Source organism: Puma concolor, chromosome B2 (assembly GCF_028749965.1).
Source record: "Puma concolor isolate L17-30 chromosome B2, mPumCon1.1.hap2, whole genome shotgun sequence".
In the NCBI taxonomy this organism is placed as follows: domain Eukaryota; kingdom Metazoa; phylum Chordata; class Mammalia; order Carnivora; family Felidae; genus Puma; species Puma concolor.
Window position 1 is genome coordinate 85,422,227 of NC_141671.1, and position 20,458 is coordinate 85,442,684.

General features: G+C 37.6%; 1 protein-coding gene across 5 annotated transcripts in view; it reads right to left on the reverse strand.

Moving 5' to 3' along the window:
• Positions 1-13,788, reverse strand: part of EPHA7 (EPH receptor A7) — a 173,250-nt gene extending 159,462 nt beyond the window's left edge. For 3 of the 5 annotated variants that reach the window (XM_025925522.2, XM_025925521.2, XM_025925520.2), the window contains exons 1-3: positions 13,450-13,787; positions 8,823-8,887; positions 4,523-5,192 (exon numbers count right to left, since the gene is read on the reverse strand). In XM_025925522.2, the coding sequence (XP_025781307.1) occupies positions 4,523-5,192; positions 8,823-8,887; positions 13,450-13,546 (832 nt within the window). In that variant the 5' untranslated portion in view covers positions 13,547-13,787. Of the gene's footprint in view, positions 1-4,522; positions 5,193-8,822; positions 8,888-13,449 lie in introns of all 5 variants that reach the window. The other 2 variants (XM_086707432.1, XM_086707433.1) reach the window with 2 other exon arrangements.
• Between the last annotated feature and the right edge of the window lie 6,670 nt (positions 13,789-20,458).

Below are 20,458 nucleotides of genomic sequence, written 5' to 3' on the forward strand. Positions count from 1 at the left end.
ATTCCCCTTTCCATTAGAATCATTAAAGGCAGTGCTTAAATTTTTGGGTTAATTTAGAAAATCAAAATTAAGCAATATAAAAATAATGCAAGTAGATTACATCTCTATGATCTGATATAGGTGCCTGTAAACTGCATTACATCCATTGATTTTTTACAATTAGGGTGACCATGTAGTTTATCATAGTTTATCATTTCATCACACTTTTTTTTTTTAAATTTTTTTTTTTTCAAACGTTTTTTATTTATTTTTGGGACAGAGAGAGACAGAGCATGAACGGGGGAGGGGCAGAGAGAGAGGGAGACACAGAATCGGAAACAGGCTCCAGGCTCTGAGCCATCAGCCCAGAGCCCGACGCGGGGCTCGAACTCACGGACCGCGAGATCGTGACCTGGCTGAAGTCGGACGCTTAACCGACTGCGCCACCCAGGCGCCCCTCATCACACTTTTGAAAGCAAAAGAGAAGCGGTGTTAATAGAACAATCATCCCGGGCAAACTAGACATATGGTCACCTTACTTAGAATAGTTCTACCATTTCTTTAGTAACTAAAATCCACTGGCTGAATCCCAGGACAAATTTTTAGTATGCAGCATGGTATAGCGGAAAAAAAAAAAGCCTTGAACTGATAAACAGGATACTGGATTGTTACCCAATTTTCTCACATAGTAATATCCCTGAATTTCAGTTCCTTCATATGTTAAAAGAGAGAAAAAATAATACTTTCCACCACTCAGTAATGTGATAAGAGCTAAACAGTAAAATGAACATGATTGTTCATTGTAAACTGCCCATCGCCCATACAAATCCAAGTTATAATACTACACTCCACACTTTGACAAATACTGTTCTACTTTTTAAATTAAATCAAATTATACAAAAGTTCCAAAAATTTCAAAATATGTTTCAGAATATAATTTATTAGTCTTCTGAATATATTTATATATGTAAAATATAATATAATCTTCTAGTTTGCATAGAGGTTGTGACAAGTCATGGTAAATTTCTTTTAAATGATTTTTTGACAATAAAAGCTTGCTGACCAACTGAAGAGATGTCTTCATAATAACATTATCACGAAGAATTAGAAGTTTTCCATATATTAGTATGATTGAGAAACAAGTGGTTCCCAAAATAGAGTTCTTTTTTTCAAAATCATGAAGAAGAAAAAAAAGCTCTACATCAACAGATCCAAACTGTGATCAGTTTTCACAGTTGTTCGTACTGCAAATTATACTCTAACAAATATCACCATGGACTTCCACTCTACCAAGTGCCTTGATAAACTTGCCTTTAAGTGGCTAACTACCCTCATTTGGCTAGGGACCCACTAGCATCCTCTCCCAAACACTTCAGTTTTTCTCAATATGGAACTGGAATTTGTTTCCAAACTCTTAACAGGATCACTGAAAGGAAACAGGAGAAATACTATAAAGGCAGGCCTGGATTGAGTCCAGAGGCAAGTACTCTCACAGCAATGCACTGGAATTATGCCAAGAAGGGAAGTGTTTTTGCAAATGAACATAGTGGCATAGTTAAGTATAAGGTCTTTAATTCCTTTGTCAACATCACCAAGGTTAAAAATTAAGAAAGCTATGTGATAAACAATTTACTTGACTCACAACGGTGCGCACATACACTTTCAACTGAACCATAAGGAGGCATCTTAACTAATCACATTTTTTTTAATGAACTCTTCATTTTAATAACTAATTCCACCTATTCCAATGCACGATTAATGTAGATGACAGTGAAGTAATTTTACTTTATTTCAATTACCTTAGTGTGGTTTGCAGGTGACAATGATTTTGGTACTCAAATGTGGCTCCAATTCTTGAAACCAAAATAAATATATATGAATAATTTTAATAGTACCACACTTAATGATATTATTTTGCCGATTTGGAAGAAATTGGAAGTGTTTTCGTCATGGTAAATGTTTTATTGGAGTTAAAGACTCCTTTTCTTACTAAATCCTATATTCTTAAGTATAGAAATCAAACAGTTCCTGTTTGTTTTTCACAAATAAATGCATGCAGAAATCATTTGAGTTAAATTACACAAAATGATTCAAAAAATACAATAGTTTTCTCTAAAAATCTTTAAGCCTTAAAAGAGCAGAACTATAATGTTGTTTCCTAGATTTTTCCTAGACAAATTTAATTGGGCATTTATACATATATTCCTGTTCTATTATGTTTCCCATTTTTAATTGCGCCAAAGTTTATATTCCACTTTCACATCCACCATAATCTGTATAACTACTCAAAGTGGCTGCTTTTACAGCTAAACTACAATAATCTTAAATTTTCTTATTAAAGTTATTTTTAAGTAATTGTTGTTAACTTCCAGTCAATAAGAACACTGCCTTTCACTGAATTGATTAGTTTACTAGGAATATTTCTATAATTTCCCAATGGTTAGCATTCCACCTACTAGTACTGACGAATCCTCATCAGTTTTTTATTTCCACATGTATGGAACCTGTAGAATGATCTCCTCAATAAGAAATTCTACCAGTGTAAGGGATAGGGAAAGAGGACAGATCATAAGACACTTTTGACTCCTTCAGGAGGGTATCAAAGGAAGTTGCTAAACTGGTCTATAGGACCTGAACCTATAGCATCTGTTTGTTTTGCCTTGAGTTCACCTCACAATATCAGCTAAATCATGGATGATAATTGAGTGCTGGGGACCTTGGTGTTTTACATGCTAGTGATTAAATATTTAACTCTTCAATCAGGATAGAAAAATATATTTGCTCAGTTACTCCATCTAAATATTGTGTCCAAAGGAAATATAATGCGAACTACGTATGAATTTTTTTAATTTCTAGTAGTCACATTAAAAAAAGTAAAAAAGAAACAATTAAAATTAATTTTAATATTGCACTTTATTTAACCCAGTATATCTAAAGTATGATTCTTTCAATATGTAAGCAACATAAAAAATTACTAATGATATGTTACATTCTTTTTATTTTTTTATACTAAGCCTGTGAAAGCCAGGGTGCGCTTTATACTTATAGCACATTTCAATTTAGAATAGCCATTTTTTAGACCCTGAAAGTCATGTGTGGCTGTACTGGACAACACAGATCTAAATATTTTTTTAAACTATATTTCTTTAATTATTCTATTAGCATGAGAATTTTATGGGGAAATAATATAATTTATATACCAAATTATTAAGAGCAAGACATCTGAGTTCAGCAATGAAACAGAATATTTGCGAGGATTCTCCTTGGTTTGTGTTAGAAGCCAGGTCAATATTGTTGCTAAAAGCTTAGGCTCTGGAATCAGAATGCCTTGAATTTGATTCTAAGCTAAGACAGATACTACCTCCTAAAGTATCTAACAAACAAGCAATTTACCCTTGATAGTGCCATTTTGTTTTTCTGTAAAACAGACATGATAATGAAATCTACCTCATTAAATGAACTAGTGTATACAAAGCACATGGAAGAGTGCCTGCACATAGCAAGTTACTACTGTTAGATCCAGTCCCCTCTAAATTAACTAGGATTTTCAATTATTAAAATTATGTTGTTGGCTTTGTAGTACAAAGAATATATAGAAAGTTATTTCTAGGTATGCACTATGTTTTCTAATTTATAAATTAAAAGATACATAAATAATATAACATTACTATAGAATATATTTAGGATATCCACAAACGGAAAAGTATCTGTCAATTTTGAAGGTCCATGCGACATAGTTTTAAGTAGAAAAATACTGACCAATTATGATGACTACAAAATACTAAAGAAGAGAAAATCCAGTTTTACAAAACAAAGGAAAAGGTTCACTAATTTGTATGCTGTTATTGTTTCAAAACATAGAAAACGTCCAACTGAGGTATTACAATAACTACAGCTTTACTTTGGCCCACTTCCACAAAAATGTGGTCCACTATAACATGACTTATCAGGAAAGTACTCGCTTTATTATTTAGTCCAAAAAAGAAACACGGCTTTGGCAGAAGTAACCTCGGAGATTTATCAAGTGAAATTTGATGATTTTTGTATCAAAATTTTAGTATTTATAAAAAAAATATTCTGAAAGTTTAGAAATGTATTTGTAGGTGCCCTGCCAGTAGAGGTCTTGTTAGCAGCCCCCTTAACGTCCTTTCTTCTGCTACTCACAAGTTCGGACAATACAGATTTCAAAATAGGAGCAATACCCTATCACTGAATCCTGATTAATATCACACCTCATTCTGCTCAGTCTCCTCTCTTAAATCTCATAGACCAACGTGCAACTGTTGACTTCTAGGTCAAGCATAGGGCAAATTAAATCTTAGCAACAAATGCTATTATTACCAATATTTATTGCATACCATTAGTGCAACTATCACTGTGGGGAATCACTGATAGTTCAGTAGTGACTTTGCTTAAGATCTGCTGAATCGGAAGGCTAGTGTGGCACAAACTCACTTGTTTAAATAACTATTATCACTCACAAGCTCTGATATTGAAATAGAACAAAAGGCAAAGTGGAATTTTAATAACACATATTACTTACGTTCACAAGTGTCCCCTTTCTGCTGGTAGCCTGCTTTGCAGATACACTTTCCAATAGGCACTAACCATTCTCCTTCTGCACTGCAGTGCATCCTGGGGGAGTTTTCCGCCTCTTCCTCTGCACTGCTGACACATGTCCCTCGAACCTCGACTAAAGAGGAAAATTCTGAACCAGTCACTGTATCTGGAAAGATAGCTAAATTCTCAATAATGGACCAGCACTTCTTGTAGTATACTTTGACAGAAACCAAAGCTATGCAAGCCCCTACATCCTGAAAGGCAAGATAGAATCCCTTTTTGGACAAAGGTCCAATCTCTCTCACCTCAGTGTTAAGCTTCATCTTTCTTTCACCAAGGTCACCCTGGGTAAAACTTTCATCTGCAGCAATGGTGTCTATTTTTACATAGAGGTTTTCTCTTATATTCCTGCCAGTGTCGTAGTCTGTTTCATAATAGTACAAATTAAAGGTTTCCTTGCAAGTTCCCAGTACTCCAGGAAGACTGTTACAATCCCTCAGGGTAAATTTCAATTCTACAAAAATCCTTTGTGCATTGCCTTTCGAAATCCAGTTAGTCCGCAGCCAGTTGTTTTGGTTGGGCTCCATGACCTGGCACACCTGGTACGTTCGGATCGGGGTATAGTTCTCGTCCAAACCGCTGATTTCCTCCCACTGTAAAATGCATTTAAAAGGTTATCAGTCATTCAGCAAATAATAATAATAATAATAATAATAATAATAATAATAATAGCATGTTTATTTTGACAGTAAACCAGGAACCTTTAGCACAGTATAAATGGTGGTCTGTGAAAGAGTTAGGTAGATTCTTGCCCTGGCAAACACTGTAACCTGAGAATACAGGACTCTCCGCTCAGCTTCATCCGGTGGCTGAACATCGTTCAGGGTGCTTGCGTTGTTTGCACATACAATAAATATTTCATTTTGTTTAATATCTGCTTGCTGGTGCATTAGTGTTTCTTTTTCACGTGTTTGCTTATGTCTATAGTCTCCATTGAGATTATAATTTTTATAGACTAAGCGCACAACACAATTACTTAAATTACCATTTAATGCATATGCATATGGATACATGGCAGAATTTTTGAGAACTCAGTTGACATTTTAAGTGTTGATGTTAAACTTAGAGTACCTAAAAACACAGGGAAGAAAATGCCAAGAGTGCTCTGAAATGTAAAAGCATTCCACAACATGTTGATATTCATAATGTGAAATCTTCTACAATCTTTTCAAAATGAGATATAAGGCAGTAACATTTACATAGCTATTTATTTATTGCAGCGTTATATATAATATTGTACATATGCCACCCAACTATAAATAAGTAGTTAAAAAAGCATGATTCATCTTTATAAATAAATTGCTTTCAATAGACAATCAAATGTACATGGCAAATCAGCATGCTGGATCATACTTCAGTAATAGGCTTTATGACAGGAAAAATAGCACATTTAAAAATGTCCATTCATCTGCTGATGTAATATATACTACAGAAAATATATATTTTCATGAAAAGGGAAAATAATGAGTTTAGAAGAGTTTGCAACAATTTAAAGATTAGTAAGCCATGTATGATACTATCTATTTGCTCGTTAGCAAATAAATTCCTTGCACTTAAAACAGTCTTAATAGTCTAAAATGACCGTTTTATTATGTCCTTTCTTACCATTATTACAAAACTTACCACTTTACATTTAGGCTACCATAATAGTGAAATCATCATCTACCTGTTATCATTTCCCCACTATAAAATGCTAAATATGAAAATATGTTAGTATTCAAATCCAAAGTCACACAGCAATACACTTTTTAACCCATCGTTTCAAGTAAAGCAGATAAGAAAACAAACTAATAAGCATGCGGCAATGAATTTTATTTGTAAAACTTGATCAGAGAATCAATTTATTAACATACTCTAAAATATTAATATCTACTGTTAAACCTGTTTTTCAGAAAACTATGACTGACAACAAAATACTGTAATTCAGAAATTTCTTATATGACATCATATATTTGCTACATTCTTATTATACGTATCAAAGCTCCTCAAATGCAGTGAAGAACCCACTATCACGTGCAGGTTTTACTCAACACAACTTGAGTTTCTGACTATTAATGATTGCATGTTTCCCTTTGTTTCAGTTAGCTGCTTATAATCTGTCTAAATGGCACTTAGCCAAATATACCTAAATTCATCCATTTGGATGGGTAGATTTTAGTCTCTTAGTTAGATCGAAATTATTAAAAGAAGTCACGCTAATAGTGATACCTACCAAGAAATCAAAAGCTCCAAAGATAAATGTTCTCTTTTTAACAATTCCCCGGCTTGAAGAAACCAAGGCTAATTATTATAAAAGTATATATGTCTCAACGTTTCTTGTTTCTAACTTCAAAAACAATCATATTACTTTGTTGTATGTACAAAAAATCAATTTCACGACCTATGAAACCAAGTTAATTTTAATTTTTATTTAAAAATGTATTCCAGAGGGGAAAATTTCAGGACAACTATTGTATATATAGCAAATAGTGAGACTACACAAATGCATTTAACACAACTCCTGTTTATTCTTTCTCTTTTCTAAGAGACTACAATCATTTCTACAAATGACACCACTGGGAAAGAAGTCTTAGTTCAGATACTGTGATTTTATGGTATACTCATGAAAGTATTTTCTAGAAACATACTTTAATAACACTATTTCCTGTTAGATATTTAATCACATGCAAGCCAATCCATTTCATATATAAAACACATCGTCAATCATCATTCCCTAATATTATCTATTGATTCCTACAGATATGTAGGGTTAACTGTTAAGATACTTTGGACTGATAAAATGCCCATTTGAGTCAAAGAGAACACAGACAGTCATAATTTTTCATTTTGTATATTACATTGATGAAATACTATAATCACTACAATCCTACATCAGTTTACTTCTCCTTAGAGATAAAAACCATCTTCTATCTCTATTTGTTTTAATTGATGGATGGTAGAAAATGTGCTACATCTGTCATTGGTAAGAAAGGTGTTTCTTTTTTACTGTGAATGTCTTCCTATAATGTGTATTATTTTACTCATGGAAACTATTCCAGTTACAAGAAAAGTATGACATTCTTACCTTAAAGTCAGTGCACTTTTTATATTTAATCTGTAAAATGTGTCACTTTTCATACTTTAATCTGACCAATACAGATAACTGCAATATGATCTTAAACAATCTCTCAAATATTAATTGCTGAAAAATCTGAGTATTTTAAGAATGGCAGTGTTCACATTTTGCATTCTTAAACTGACTTCCAGTTCATGACATGTTGATTTTATGTTCTTCTTATACTCAAAAATCCCTTTTAGACTTTCATTCTTCTCTTTGCAAAATCCGTTACACTTTTTATATCCTCACTTATACTTCATGCTCTTTGACTCCAGATTTCTTACTGTACCAAAGACCAACTTAAAGTAACAATGAGCTACATACTCTCATTTCTCAGAGCCTCTTCCTTCAATAAGGGATGAAGTATGTGTTCTCTCTCACAATTAAAATAAGACCTAAAGACAAAGACGTTGAGCTAAATTTAAGTAAGTAATATACCTTTCCAGATATGTGAAATGCAACGGTCAGAATATTTTAAGGGTTTACTTATAACTTCATAGATTTTTATTGTACACCTTTTCCTCATATTTGTTATAGCAGATTTTTACTACAATATGTACACGCTCTGCCATCACTTCAGATTAATAACAGCAGAGAGCACATGATAAAAATTTGGATTTTTACACCAAATTCCAACATAAAATATTGAGCACATAACAGTTTTAGTTATCTTTTAAGGTATATTTTGAATGATGCTAAAACTTTTTAAAAGAAGAAACAGATCACATACTATTTTAAAGAACTACATACAACCTACCTAGTGATTATACTAAGAAGTATAAAGCAACTAAAGAGATTTAAGTGAGTTTGTGAAAGAAATGTTCCCTATAATTAGTTAGCATTTATAGCATGGAAACTGAGATATAATTCCTCTCACAATAAGAACTCAAAAGATTATGGGTATAAGATTTTTTTTTAAGCCATTTCCCCAAGTACTAAGTAGACCTTCCCTACTGAAAGAACTCAATGTCTCATTGTAATACCACAAAATTTTGAACAAGATACTTGGAATTAAAACCGTGTAAATATGAAGAACATGAATAATTCCATTCAGGGGGAGAAGGGGAAGGTTGTGTTTCTTGCTAAAATAAATGGTGATATGTATTCTGTGAGGAGATGCACTTACCCCATTGGGTGGAGAAGAAATCCATTCCAACTCTGTTTGTTGTGCTTTAGAATCCAGCAGTAGTACTGAAAAAGAAAGTTTTATTTCCAAATGTTACATGAAAAATTTAAACAAATTTGTAAAAGTTATTAAAGTGAATCTAATTTTTATATAATTATCACTTATGATCTAAGATTTATAATGTTATCTATCTCTTTATAATGTTATCTATCTATAATGTTATCTAAATAACATTATTTATAATGTTATCTATGTGAATGAATGATGACCTGAATACCCACCTGATACCAGTATATCCCCCTTTCTTAGGGAGAAAAGATGTTTTACACGTAAAACACCATTTTACGTTTGGGGTTTTTCAATTAAAATATTAAAACAAATCTAAAAACTGAAAAGGAGCGTGAAAGTAAGAATAAAAAAATGATATGAGGTATATTGATTTCATAGTAATTACATATTATAAAGAATTTTATAAACCATTGAGCACTCCATATTTTGTCAAGTATATTGACATGGACAAAATAAAATGTAATTCCTTATTAGCCCTCAGTCAGTCACTAATTTGTGATATTTGCCCAAAGTTTTTCCTCGTGCCTTGGAGAATTGGAGTTTATTTTTCAAAAACTTTTCCAACACAGTGTCTTCTCTTAAGCCAAAATTAATATAACAGGAAACTGTATCAAGCAATGTCATCATGAGGAAAATAAATCGCCCATTATTCACAAGATATATTTCTGGGTTAGTCAAACATCTGTTTTCAATATTTCTATTTTTTTTTTTAATTTCCAAATATTTCAAAGCATTAGCTAATTCTCAAAATGGTATATTTAAACTCTGACTTGACTTTATTCCTGACTTGACTTTTAAAAACAGTTGTATTCCACTTTCATATCATCAAAAAGCATAAACAATTCATTTAAATTTATATGTGTGAAACAAATGCTCCTGGTAGTATCAACATAAAGTAATGTATTAAAATGTTATATATTAATATATATATATATATATATATATATATATATATATATATATATATATCATACTTCCAATTCAATATGGTTTATTGCTTTTTAAGACAATTACCCTCCTAACGCATTCACTCTTTGCTCAAACTGATTCAGAGTTATGAGTTTTTACTCTTTAAAAATATTCCTGACTACAGCATTTTAACAAATGTATCAATTTGTTCAGAAATAATACTGAATATATTTCCAGGTTTGTAAATGTGCTTAACATCAACCTCAGCAAAATGTTAAAACTTAGAATGAAATAAAATACATGCTTATATGAACTTTTAAATAATCACTAGAGGGGGAAAAAAGTATATTTCAAAGGTAATGGAAATTTGCTACGCTAAGAAAACAAAGGAACACATTGACTATGTGCTCAACTCCTTCACTCTAGTCAAGGTTATTCTCTGCAACTGAAAACCGAAAGATACAGAGATACTTTTTTGCAAAAATGTTTTACACTTAAGACTCTTGGGAAGACCATGAAAGCACAAACGTCGGTCACAAACACTTGACTCTCTTTCAGATAAGGGGGGGAAAAAACACACTTTCAAAATACCCAGTTGTATTTCGCACTTGGAACATCAATAAATCGTTGGACTAGTAAATTTATATAAAGTAATTTTTAAAGTTTATTTTGTTTTTATCCTCAGCAACAGGGACGAAGCACAACCAAACATGGGCTCCGGGTTCCTTTTGAGATGATTTATTATCACTATTATTTTTGTCTTCTGCACTGACAAGAGACAAGTGGATTTTAAACCCAGGTGACCTTCGAGAGTCATTCTGGAGAGTGAAACAAGCAATGTGATGATTGTTTACTGCGGTTCTGTTACCCCTCAGCACAGCCTGCGGTGGGGACCGGGGACCACGGAGGGGTGGTGGCCGCAAACAAGTTAAGAGGGAAACAAACTAACAAATAAAAACAAAACCGAATCCAGCCCCTGAGCGCTTAATCAGAAGCAGCTCTAAAGTGATCAGTGTCTCGGCGTTGTCCGCTCTCTGGACAAACTCGCAAGTGCGCGCTTTTGCCTTCCAGCTCGGAGCACAGAGAGCCATCCTCCCCTCACGCCCACGGAGGCGTCGCCGGGCTGCTGACCCGGACGTGGGGCGCCCAGGCCCAGGCTCGGGGACTCCGCGCCCTGCTGCGCGGGGGGTAAAAAGCAAGGGGCAAGACGCAGGGCGCGCCCGGGCCGAGCCAGCCACCGGCCGCGCGGGCAGCGGCGGCGGCGGCCGGGGCGGGGCCCCCGGCGGGGTGGGGCGGGGCAGGGGCTGCCAGACCGGCGCGCCCGCCGCGCCTAGCATCCATTACGCCTCCGCCAGACCTGGACACTCTAGGGAGCCGGTGGCGCCCTAGCTCCAGAAGGAGCCGGGAGGAGGAGAGAGGCTTTCGGGAAGCGTCTCCTCTGAGAGAGAGACGGCGGCGGCGGCATTTACGAAGAGGAAAAACAGCAGCTGCACTTCGCCTCCAAGCGTCAGACTCTGACTTATACATGCGCTCCCAGCAGCGGGAACTGACCTCCCCAGAGAGTATGTTTGAGGAAAGTGGAGGAAGGAGGTCCCTCATCTTCCTCCAGCCACCCTCAGGCACCCCTGGGGAGGCCTGGCACCTGCGCGACGCGGCTCCTAGCGCTCGCCCCTGGGTGCCGCGGCGCCCCTCGGGGCTTGCTCGCTCCCACAACCGCAGCTGTCGATCGCCGCTGCGTGCTGGGAGCGTCACCACTGAGGAGCGGGGCGCACTCGCCCTCCCGCCCACCTTTTAAACCTCTCGCTTCTGCATTTAAAGAATTCAGCCTTCTAGAATCAGAATCCTCTTCACGTATCTTGCACCCAGAAGAGAAAAGCAAGCGAGCGAGACATTCTGGCTGCAGGAACCTCTCCCCCTAGTGATGCAGTTATTTATAGCTCAAACTCCTGCCGGGTCTGCGTGAGCTTGCGCGCCCGGCTTCGCCGCGGCGGTGCAAACTTTTCCTCAGGTCCCGCTATTCCGGAGCAATCAGTACAAGGTTCCAGGACTGAATGTTCCTAATCGCTAATGTCGTGCAAATAGAAACGTGCGTTTTGGTGTGTGTATGGGTGGGTGTTTCTGGCCGACGTCGCTTCCTAGGCTAACGCGTAACCGACAGCCAGAGTCATGGTTTTTTTCTGAAAATTTCTGTGAATGGGTTCAGCGTCAACACTGGTTGCAGATGTGGAAACTGGGGTCAGAAGGTCAGGCTGTCTCAAGAAGTAGGACAAGGCGTTGGGGTGGGGGCGTGTGGTTTAAGTGAAAGAAGAGGGGTGAGCGAAAAGAATGAAAAAAAAGGCAGCACTAAATCACTAAGTTTTCAGGGATAGACGAAGCAAGAACCAGTATCTAACACAAACCCCTCCCCCCCCCCCCGCATCGCCACGATGACCTAAATCTGATAACGGATTCCTCCATTCTCCATACTTCGGGGACAAGTAATTATTAGTATTCTGCTTTTAAATATCGGGACATCAACCTTAGATTTACAGTCTGGAAGACCAGGGAAGGGGCGGGAGGGAGATTGTGACATTGCTCAAGAAGCAAGACATTTCCATTGAGAGGATTTATTTTTCCCCAGCTCCAACTACAGGCACCGAAAGGTATTTTACCTTGTCAGTGGTTCAAAGGAGAAGAAAAATAAATAAATAAATAAATAAATAAATAAATAAATAAATAAATAACCATATACAGGCGTATCTGGCCGCCCAAATGAAACCTGCTCTCTTCATCCAGAACTAGCCTTCAGGGTCCAGGTCCTTCGCAAGGTCTGACCGCTCCGACTCAACTGCCGGGCAGATGCTGGGGACTTCTAGTCGCCCAGGCGGCATCTTGTTAGTTGCACAGCCCCAGCCCATCCCCTGCCTCCCCGGCCCGGCCGAGCCAGATGGGCTCCGGCTGTCCGCGCGGCCGCCAGGATCCGCGCGCCGCGCGCGCTGAATGGAGACGTCCCCGCCGCGGGGCGCGCACCGCTCTCTCGCTTCACCTCCGCGGCGTTATTGTTCCGCGCCGGCGGCCGAGCGCCAACCGCAGGCCCGCGCCTTCTCTTCCGACGCAGTGAGCACTTCATTAGTAACCCGAGCGTTCGGAGCACACACAAGTCACGGCCCCTCTGGGAAGGCTCGGGACACCAGCCGCTCGCCGCCGAGCTGTCCAGGACGCTAGAAGCTGCACTCCCCAGTCCCCGACTAACTCCGGCCGCAGCTTACCCCACCGGAGGCGAGCACCGAGAGGAGGAAGAGCAGAGCTCTAGAAGAAGAGATCTGACCCGCCTGGGATCCTAGAGGATGAGCTCGCTGGTCATCCCCCCCACCACCCCACTCCACCCCGCCGCTCTGCGTTGCTGCTCACGCCCTCCGGACTGCCTGCGCCAGAAATCCCACTCCCGTCGGGCGGACGGCCTCGGGCGAGGGGCTGAAGGCGGTTCGGAGTGGCCCCGCTTGCCGCTTGCGGGCCGGGAGCAGCCGTAGCGGTGAGGGGGCGGGGAGCTGGCGGGGGAGGGTCGCCCCGCGCCGGAGGCGCGGCCGGCAGCCCCGCGGACGAGCCGGCTCATGCAGGTAGACAGCTAAATAAATAAGTCAGAACAAACTTTGCTTTCCCATCACCTTACCTTCCTTTGCAGCCTGCGCTTCCCCGGTGTGTGCAAAGCGGAGCAGCCAGATGTAGCATAAAATAATCCATGAAGGGTGCCGAGTTTGAAAAACCATGGTGCATGAGCAGGTTTTATTTTAGGTTTCAGTTGAGTCGTAGCTTTTTAAATGCTGTTTGCTCCGAAGTGGGTTCTTTTTTATTGCGCTTTTCGCATCGATTCTCCTGCTCGATCTCCGGCCGGCTGCTCCACGTTTAGCTTTTTTTTATTTTTTCCCCCTCCTGTTGGTTCGCACCGTGTTTGCTGCCTGCAAGTCTCCGACTGCAGACCGGCCGCTTGCTCCACACTCCAATAATATCAATTAGGGGGGAGGGGGCGGAGCTCCGAGCAGAGAGCCTCCGCCACTCGGGCTGACTGGCAGGCACAGCCGGCCTGCCAGGCGGCGATTCCCAGGGCCGAGGGGCGGGTCCTGGTGCAAAGGCCGCCCCGGCCGCGGGGGCGGGCTTCGGGGCGCGGGCCAATCGGCAGCGAGCGGAGTCAGGTTGCCGGTCCAGGATTCCCTCCAGGTTCTGAGCTCCCAGCTTTCTCTGGATGCTCTGAAAGGGAGGACGCGAAAGGCAGCCGAGGTGCGTGCTGCTGTGGGCACTCGGCTTTTAGCAATCACTGCTTTCGTGGAGCAGAATCGATCCGAGAATAACGCTCCCAACTTAGAGCCCTGTAACGTATAGCGGTACTCCTTGTGGTCTTTTAGAAACCGGAGGCAATGCAAGCCATCTCTCAGCTACCAAGCACGGAGCCAGGAAAGTGAAATAAGCTGTGCCTTTAAGTAAAGTGCCTTTTACTTTTTTGTTACTCAAAACCTCCTCGGGTCGGGTAACTTTGTTCTTTTCATTTCTTGAAGGGTTTATACGTCTCTTTTTCTGTTACTCAACAGCAGTCAGCTCTAGGCACCACCCGGCACAGTCCCTGGAAGAATAAAAGTATCCAAATGTATTATGTTCAAACAATGTTTCCAAGAGTTTGCAACAAGCTCTGGCAAAAGAAACAGAGGAAAAGGGAGTGGAGAAAGGAAGTCTTTTGTTTTAGGTGCCCTCCTCACCCCCGCCCATTCATCTCACAATAGTTTGTTTGATGAAGTAGGACACTAAGAACCTTTGGAAGGTTCCGTATCACTTTTCTTATATGTTTTATCATTTTCTAAGGTTTTATTTGGATTGCCCCATTTTGATCGTTTCCCATTTCGCTGCATAAATTACACTTAAATTTGAAGAATGTTGCCACGTATTAAATTAATAAAGCAAGACCTCTTTCGCAAATTGGTACTTTCCAATAATTATTCAATTTTATGGTTATTATTATTCAATCTTTCAAGGGAAACTGCTTTCAAGGGAAAGTGAGAATAAAAAGTACAACCAACATCCCCAGTTGAATTCATCCAACTAAAATAGCAAGGACGACATCGTAGAGAAATCCGTTCACCGTTAGGCAGTTTCTCAGACACTTTGCAATTCAAGGGGTGGGTGATATAAGAGGAAGAACTTTAAAAACTTAACTGCCAAATCATCAATTTCAAATGTCACGACAGAGTAACCTGATCACATATTTAAGATGAGTTCAGTGTTCTTCTTGTCCTTTTAATCCTTTTTTAAAAATCTGTCATTCATGATTTGCCTTTATTTATGATAGGCACAAAGTTTGATCTCGCCTAAGACTCCAAACTTTTCCTATTCTTTCTATACAGAAATATAAAGTAAATTGAGTTGTTTCTGGTATTACAGCAAAGACTTCTCAGAGATGACACATCCCCAGATTTTTAAGTTTTATTTTTTGGTAAATTGTCTCCTGTAGTTTTAACTTGCCTAATGCAATTACAAAGAAGAAAGAAATGAAATTTCCTTCTCTAACTTCTCTTTGTTTCTGTAGTTTATTTCTTAAATGTTACTTGTTCCTAGCCATTATGCCTATTACATCTTTTAGAAATCATATCTAAAAGCATCTTAAGTGCCCTTTAAAGGATGCATAGAAAATGTAAACTGCTTAATATATTAACCTTGAAAAGAGACCAAAATAAAAGAAAAAAAAATGTAGAGTGCACTTGTTACAGAGAAGATCAAAAGGTACTTACACAAACATATGCTTTAGAGTACAAATTGTAAGGTAAAACAATTAAAAACATAAATCTGTACACATACACTATAAAACTATTAATCTCAGAACCACAAAGCCACAAATATTAATCCACTTCTAATAATCAAAATAATTTTACAAGATCTCAGCACTTTCTCCAGGGTCTCATCCCCACTTCTTACAGTGACACCAAGGTAGCCTTTAAAGTTTAAAATATTCCTTTCATCTATTGAATGACTAATACTCAGTGATGTGAATACAAATAACTTTCCATTAAACCAGGAAACTAAAGAAGTAACATCCTTCACTCTGATGAGTGTAGGTGGTATACGGAGTCCCCTTTGTTGTGTCCCTTCTGTCTGTCAGACATAGGGGTATGTGCCGCCTTGCTTTTATTTTTAGAGACAAGAGGCTTCACATTAAATGCACATGTGCCAGGCTGCTGACAGTTTTTCCTGCAGAATTGCACAGTGATACTCATTTTTAGGTTTACCAGCCTTCTTTCTTTTGTAGTTAAGTATATTGGTAAAGAAGTCATAACATTTAAATAAAAGTAAATAACTTAGTCAACAAAAGAATGTTCATTATGCAGTATTATACAGCATTTATTTTAGTATTTAAGTTGTTAATAGACTCTATTTGGCTAACAGCAAAGCACATAAACCTATTTGTACATGAAACCATTGAAATAAAAAATAATCAGTTCGCAAAACTTTCCTATTTTAAAATAACACTAAATAGTGAATTTCGTTCTATCACTTTAAAAATGGTTTATTTTAGCTTCATATCTGTGATTTTTCATATTATTTCTACAGCATTTTTTAGGAAAGTATATGGATGTGTGTATGTAAAATGAATTAGAAAACATCATTTTTCTGGGCAATACCGAATGATGTATACAATCAATACATGTGAGCCAAAGCAGAAATTCTGAAAACTATTTTTTTATTTTTATGTATTCGTTGTGTAATGTAGTTGATAGAGTAGCCTACATATATTTAGCTAATTTGAAATAAAAGGGGAAAAAAGGAAATAATTTCCATTTATATCTCCTCTTTTGAAACAGCTATTATAAATGTATAGTAGAAAGGTGAAAAATACCTCTTTTCAGATGCAAAGAAGATATACCCAATTTTTATGCACCATATTTTTATCCAACTACTAATAATCACACATAAATGTACATGTATGAAAATAAATGTACAAATTCAAGATACACATTCCAAATGAGGGTACAGCTCTTATCTCTTTTTTAACATGCTTCAATACTAATATTCATGTCACTTTTTATCTCTGGGAGGTATTCTATGATGTTAAGAGAGAAATAGTAACTTAAGAGTAGATTATAATGACTTCAGGGAATAAGTTCCATGAATTTTCAAATAAAAAGCCGTTTTGTGCGTGTGTGCGTGCACATGCTCACATGCGTATGGTAAACATGCCTTTAGAGGATAAAGTATAATCTGAGACTTCGGTATGTTACAAAGCCAAGGCTGCCAAACTAAATAGTTAACAACAACAATGAAATCAAAGGGCTGTTTCTGAACCTACTACTTTTGCACTTACTGTCTAAATGCATTCACAGCTGGTAAATGTGAAAATGCAAGTTCATCACAGAAAAAGGGGTAATTTAAACTGAATTAGAAAAGGTACTGTGCAGAAGAAACTGATTATAAACAGAAAAGAAACATTATGTCTCAGTTAATAGATATTACAGAAAATTGGGTTCTCTATTTGTGATTTCAGTCAAAATGTAAACAATCTTTCCACTGTGCAGGAAAATCATTTACATATTTACATTAGCATGATTTATGTAGTGAATATAAAATATTTACTTGCAGTCCAATGTAAAAAATGTACATAAACCAGGCTCATAAAACACATACTCATAGTTTCACCTATTCTTGTAAGCCTCAGATTTAGCCAACAGTATAGGAAGTCAGAGGTCAGGAATCAAATTACAAGTCAAGTCTACATTTTGAGACTTTATAAAAAGTTCATTCATTTTTGCAAGGTGAGATACATTGATACTGTCATGGAAAACAACAAATATAATTCTTTGACTGCGATGACTGAGTTAATTTAAGACAGGTTAACAAATTAAAAAAATTATATCAAAATTATAAGAGTCCGGTTGAATACTGCTAAGGTGTCACTCGGAAATTTCCTAACCGTTTATAATATTCAAAGTGTTGAATCAAATAACTTCTATTATTTGACCAATATTAAAGGAACTTGTGAATATATCAGAGGAATGTGTCACATTATACTCACAATCACTTAACACATGTCCATTACTCTTCAGATGAATTTATTTTTTTTAATTTGATTTTGCCTGAAGAGGTTCTTCCTTTCTTTTAGTTATATTTTATTTTGCCATAAGTCAAATGCACTGATAGATAGAACTAGCGTAAATTATGCAAATTACTTCTACATGCTTTCGTAGTTTCTCATCTTGCAATTTATTAGCTCTTTAAAACCCTTGTATTTTAGGTGTCAAGGAAATCTGTGACAATTCAGTGACCACCAGGGGGCACCAGGATCTCTGGGTGTTCTGGCCAATCAAGTCCACACTGAATAAGGACAAGGTAATTATGAAATTAAATATATAATTATATGTATTTATATTTATATAGTTTTATATAGATACAATTAATATATATTTGCCCCACTGGCATTTTTGAGTTTCTTATTCTGTTTGTACCTATGCCAGCAGACTGAAAGCCTTCATAAAAATTTGTGAGATGTTCTGTGACCTCTTTCAGTCTATAGAGACCAAGTTAACGGAAGGGGCTCCAAAAGTACCATAGAAGGTGAATTGTATTGCACAAAATCTAACTCCAGTTTTTTAAAACTTAACATCTGAGGAACTCTGAGTCTCCAGATAGACCTCCACTATTCTCTTTCTTATTCTCCACCCACTTAGCTCCCAAAAAGTCTTTTTCTTGGGAAATAGGGCCAGACTGGGATTGAGTGTTTTCTTGGACTTGATAGTCTGAGTTTTAAGGGTCCCGTGAAGTTCTTAGAACTCTTTAGTTCGAGGAGCATTTTAGAGACCATTTCTCACCCTAGCCTTCTGCCATGGTTGATACTACAAATGAAATTCCCTCAAAATTTGCCTGGCTACTCTCAAGGAGGTCTAAGAAAAGGTCTGAACAGTAGGAGTTTCTATGTATCGAAGTAATTTAGAAATAGAGTTTCTATGTTGAGAGAGAAAAAAAATACATGAACAGTATCCCCAACCTATAAAATTATAAAACTGTGGGTATTCTCTGCACTGACTAAGGGTGAAATTGTGTATACTGATGAAGAGGGCACCTTATACTAACCCCTTGATGTGCAGTGTTGTTCTCTGTGTAGAAAGAGGGCAAATTTGTATGAAACAACTATCCTCCTGAGAGGAGAGATATCATAAGTCTCCAATCCAATCCCATTTGAGTTTCAACAAAATTAGAAGCTCTGAAATGTTAGGATGGTTCTAACTAAGGGGGAAATGATCTGGAGTACCCCAAAGAAGTGCTCATTGTGAGGAAAAGAAAATTCTAGTCTTCATATATGCTAGGTGAAGACACATGCCTGACTCTCAAAAGCCCTCTGAACCCAGCATCCCAGATGTGGTGTTTGTACTAATTATGTAAGTATGGACAAAAAGATCGTACCATTGTAACTCAAATGTGGAATAACATAACTGAGAAGGTTCTGTAAAGTAAGGCATCATTACCTATTCTCTCTAAAGCCAGATTTTAAAAGTTATATAGTATAGCAATAATGAAAATAAATTAGACTGAACATACTACCCATTTGGAAAAAATCTCATCCCTTTGGACTGAATTTCTAGGAGTTCTTATTTATGGAGAAGAGAAAGCCTCAAGAAGGAGATGCTAGATTTCCTTTCAAGTTGGAAAAGCCAACTTAAAAGAGATAAGTGAGTATATTACTCCTTAATTATGTGGATTGAATTGATTACAGATTCTTAATCTAAATAGCATAATATTTCAGAGAGGGAATGCTGACAGATACCTCAATTAAAAAATAGGATATTCAGGGTGCCTGGTTGGCTCCTTCGGTAGAGCATGCGACTCTTGATCTTGGGGTTATGAGTTTAACCCCACATTGGGCCTACAGCTTACTTTAAAAAACAGGATTTTCATGTATATATTAAATATTTAGAAATGCACAGGGAGGGCATATACAGGTGAATAAAACATAACCCAATACTCAAGAGACCTAATATCATCAACAGGATTCCTTTATGACTCAAGTTTCCTTTTACACATAAGGAGATCATATGTTTAGAGATATAGGTAACTAGCTAGTCATTCTCAGTGTTGATTTTAACCATGTCAACAGTGATGACGTCTTCATAATCACACTATTGACCATACACTGCAAGATGATTCAGTGTGCGTGATGATTTTAACATCTAACGTATCCGAAGTTGTTTCATTTTCCCCCCTCTGCACTTAGAACAGATAGAAAGTTTTCATGACAATTTATACTCCATCTCAGATTCTATGGGACTATTATTATCATTGTTTGGTTTTATAGATGCATTGCTTTAGCTAAAGCTGTAGCATTCACCTGACACACTCTTTAGTTGATTTTAGATTGATGGAATGACTGAGGTCAATCTCAGTTTAATTAAGTATTTTAATATTTGATAGACACTCTCTTGCGAGTCTTTTAACAAGCAAGCTCTGGTAGCAAAGTCTGTAAAACTAAATATGTAAAAAACACGGCAGAAGGTTGACTCATTTAAGGATAGATGATAACCATAAAAGACCTACTTTATCTACCTCACAAGCACAGGGACTGAATAAAGTATCCTGCATTCCAGTAAAGAAGGACAGTACCCTTTGTGAGATCTCAGCTTGGATCCAGTATTTCTATACTATCACGTCTC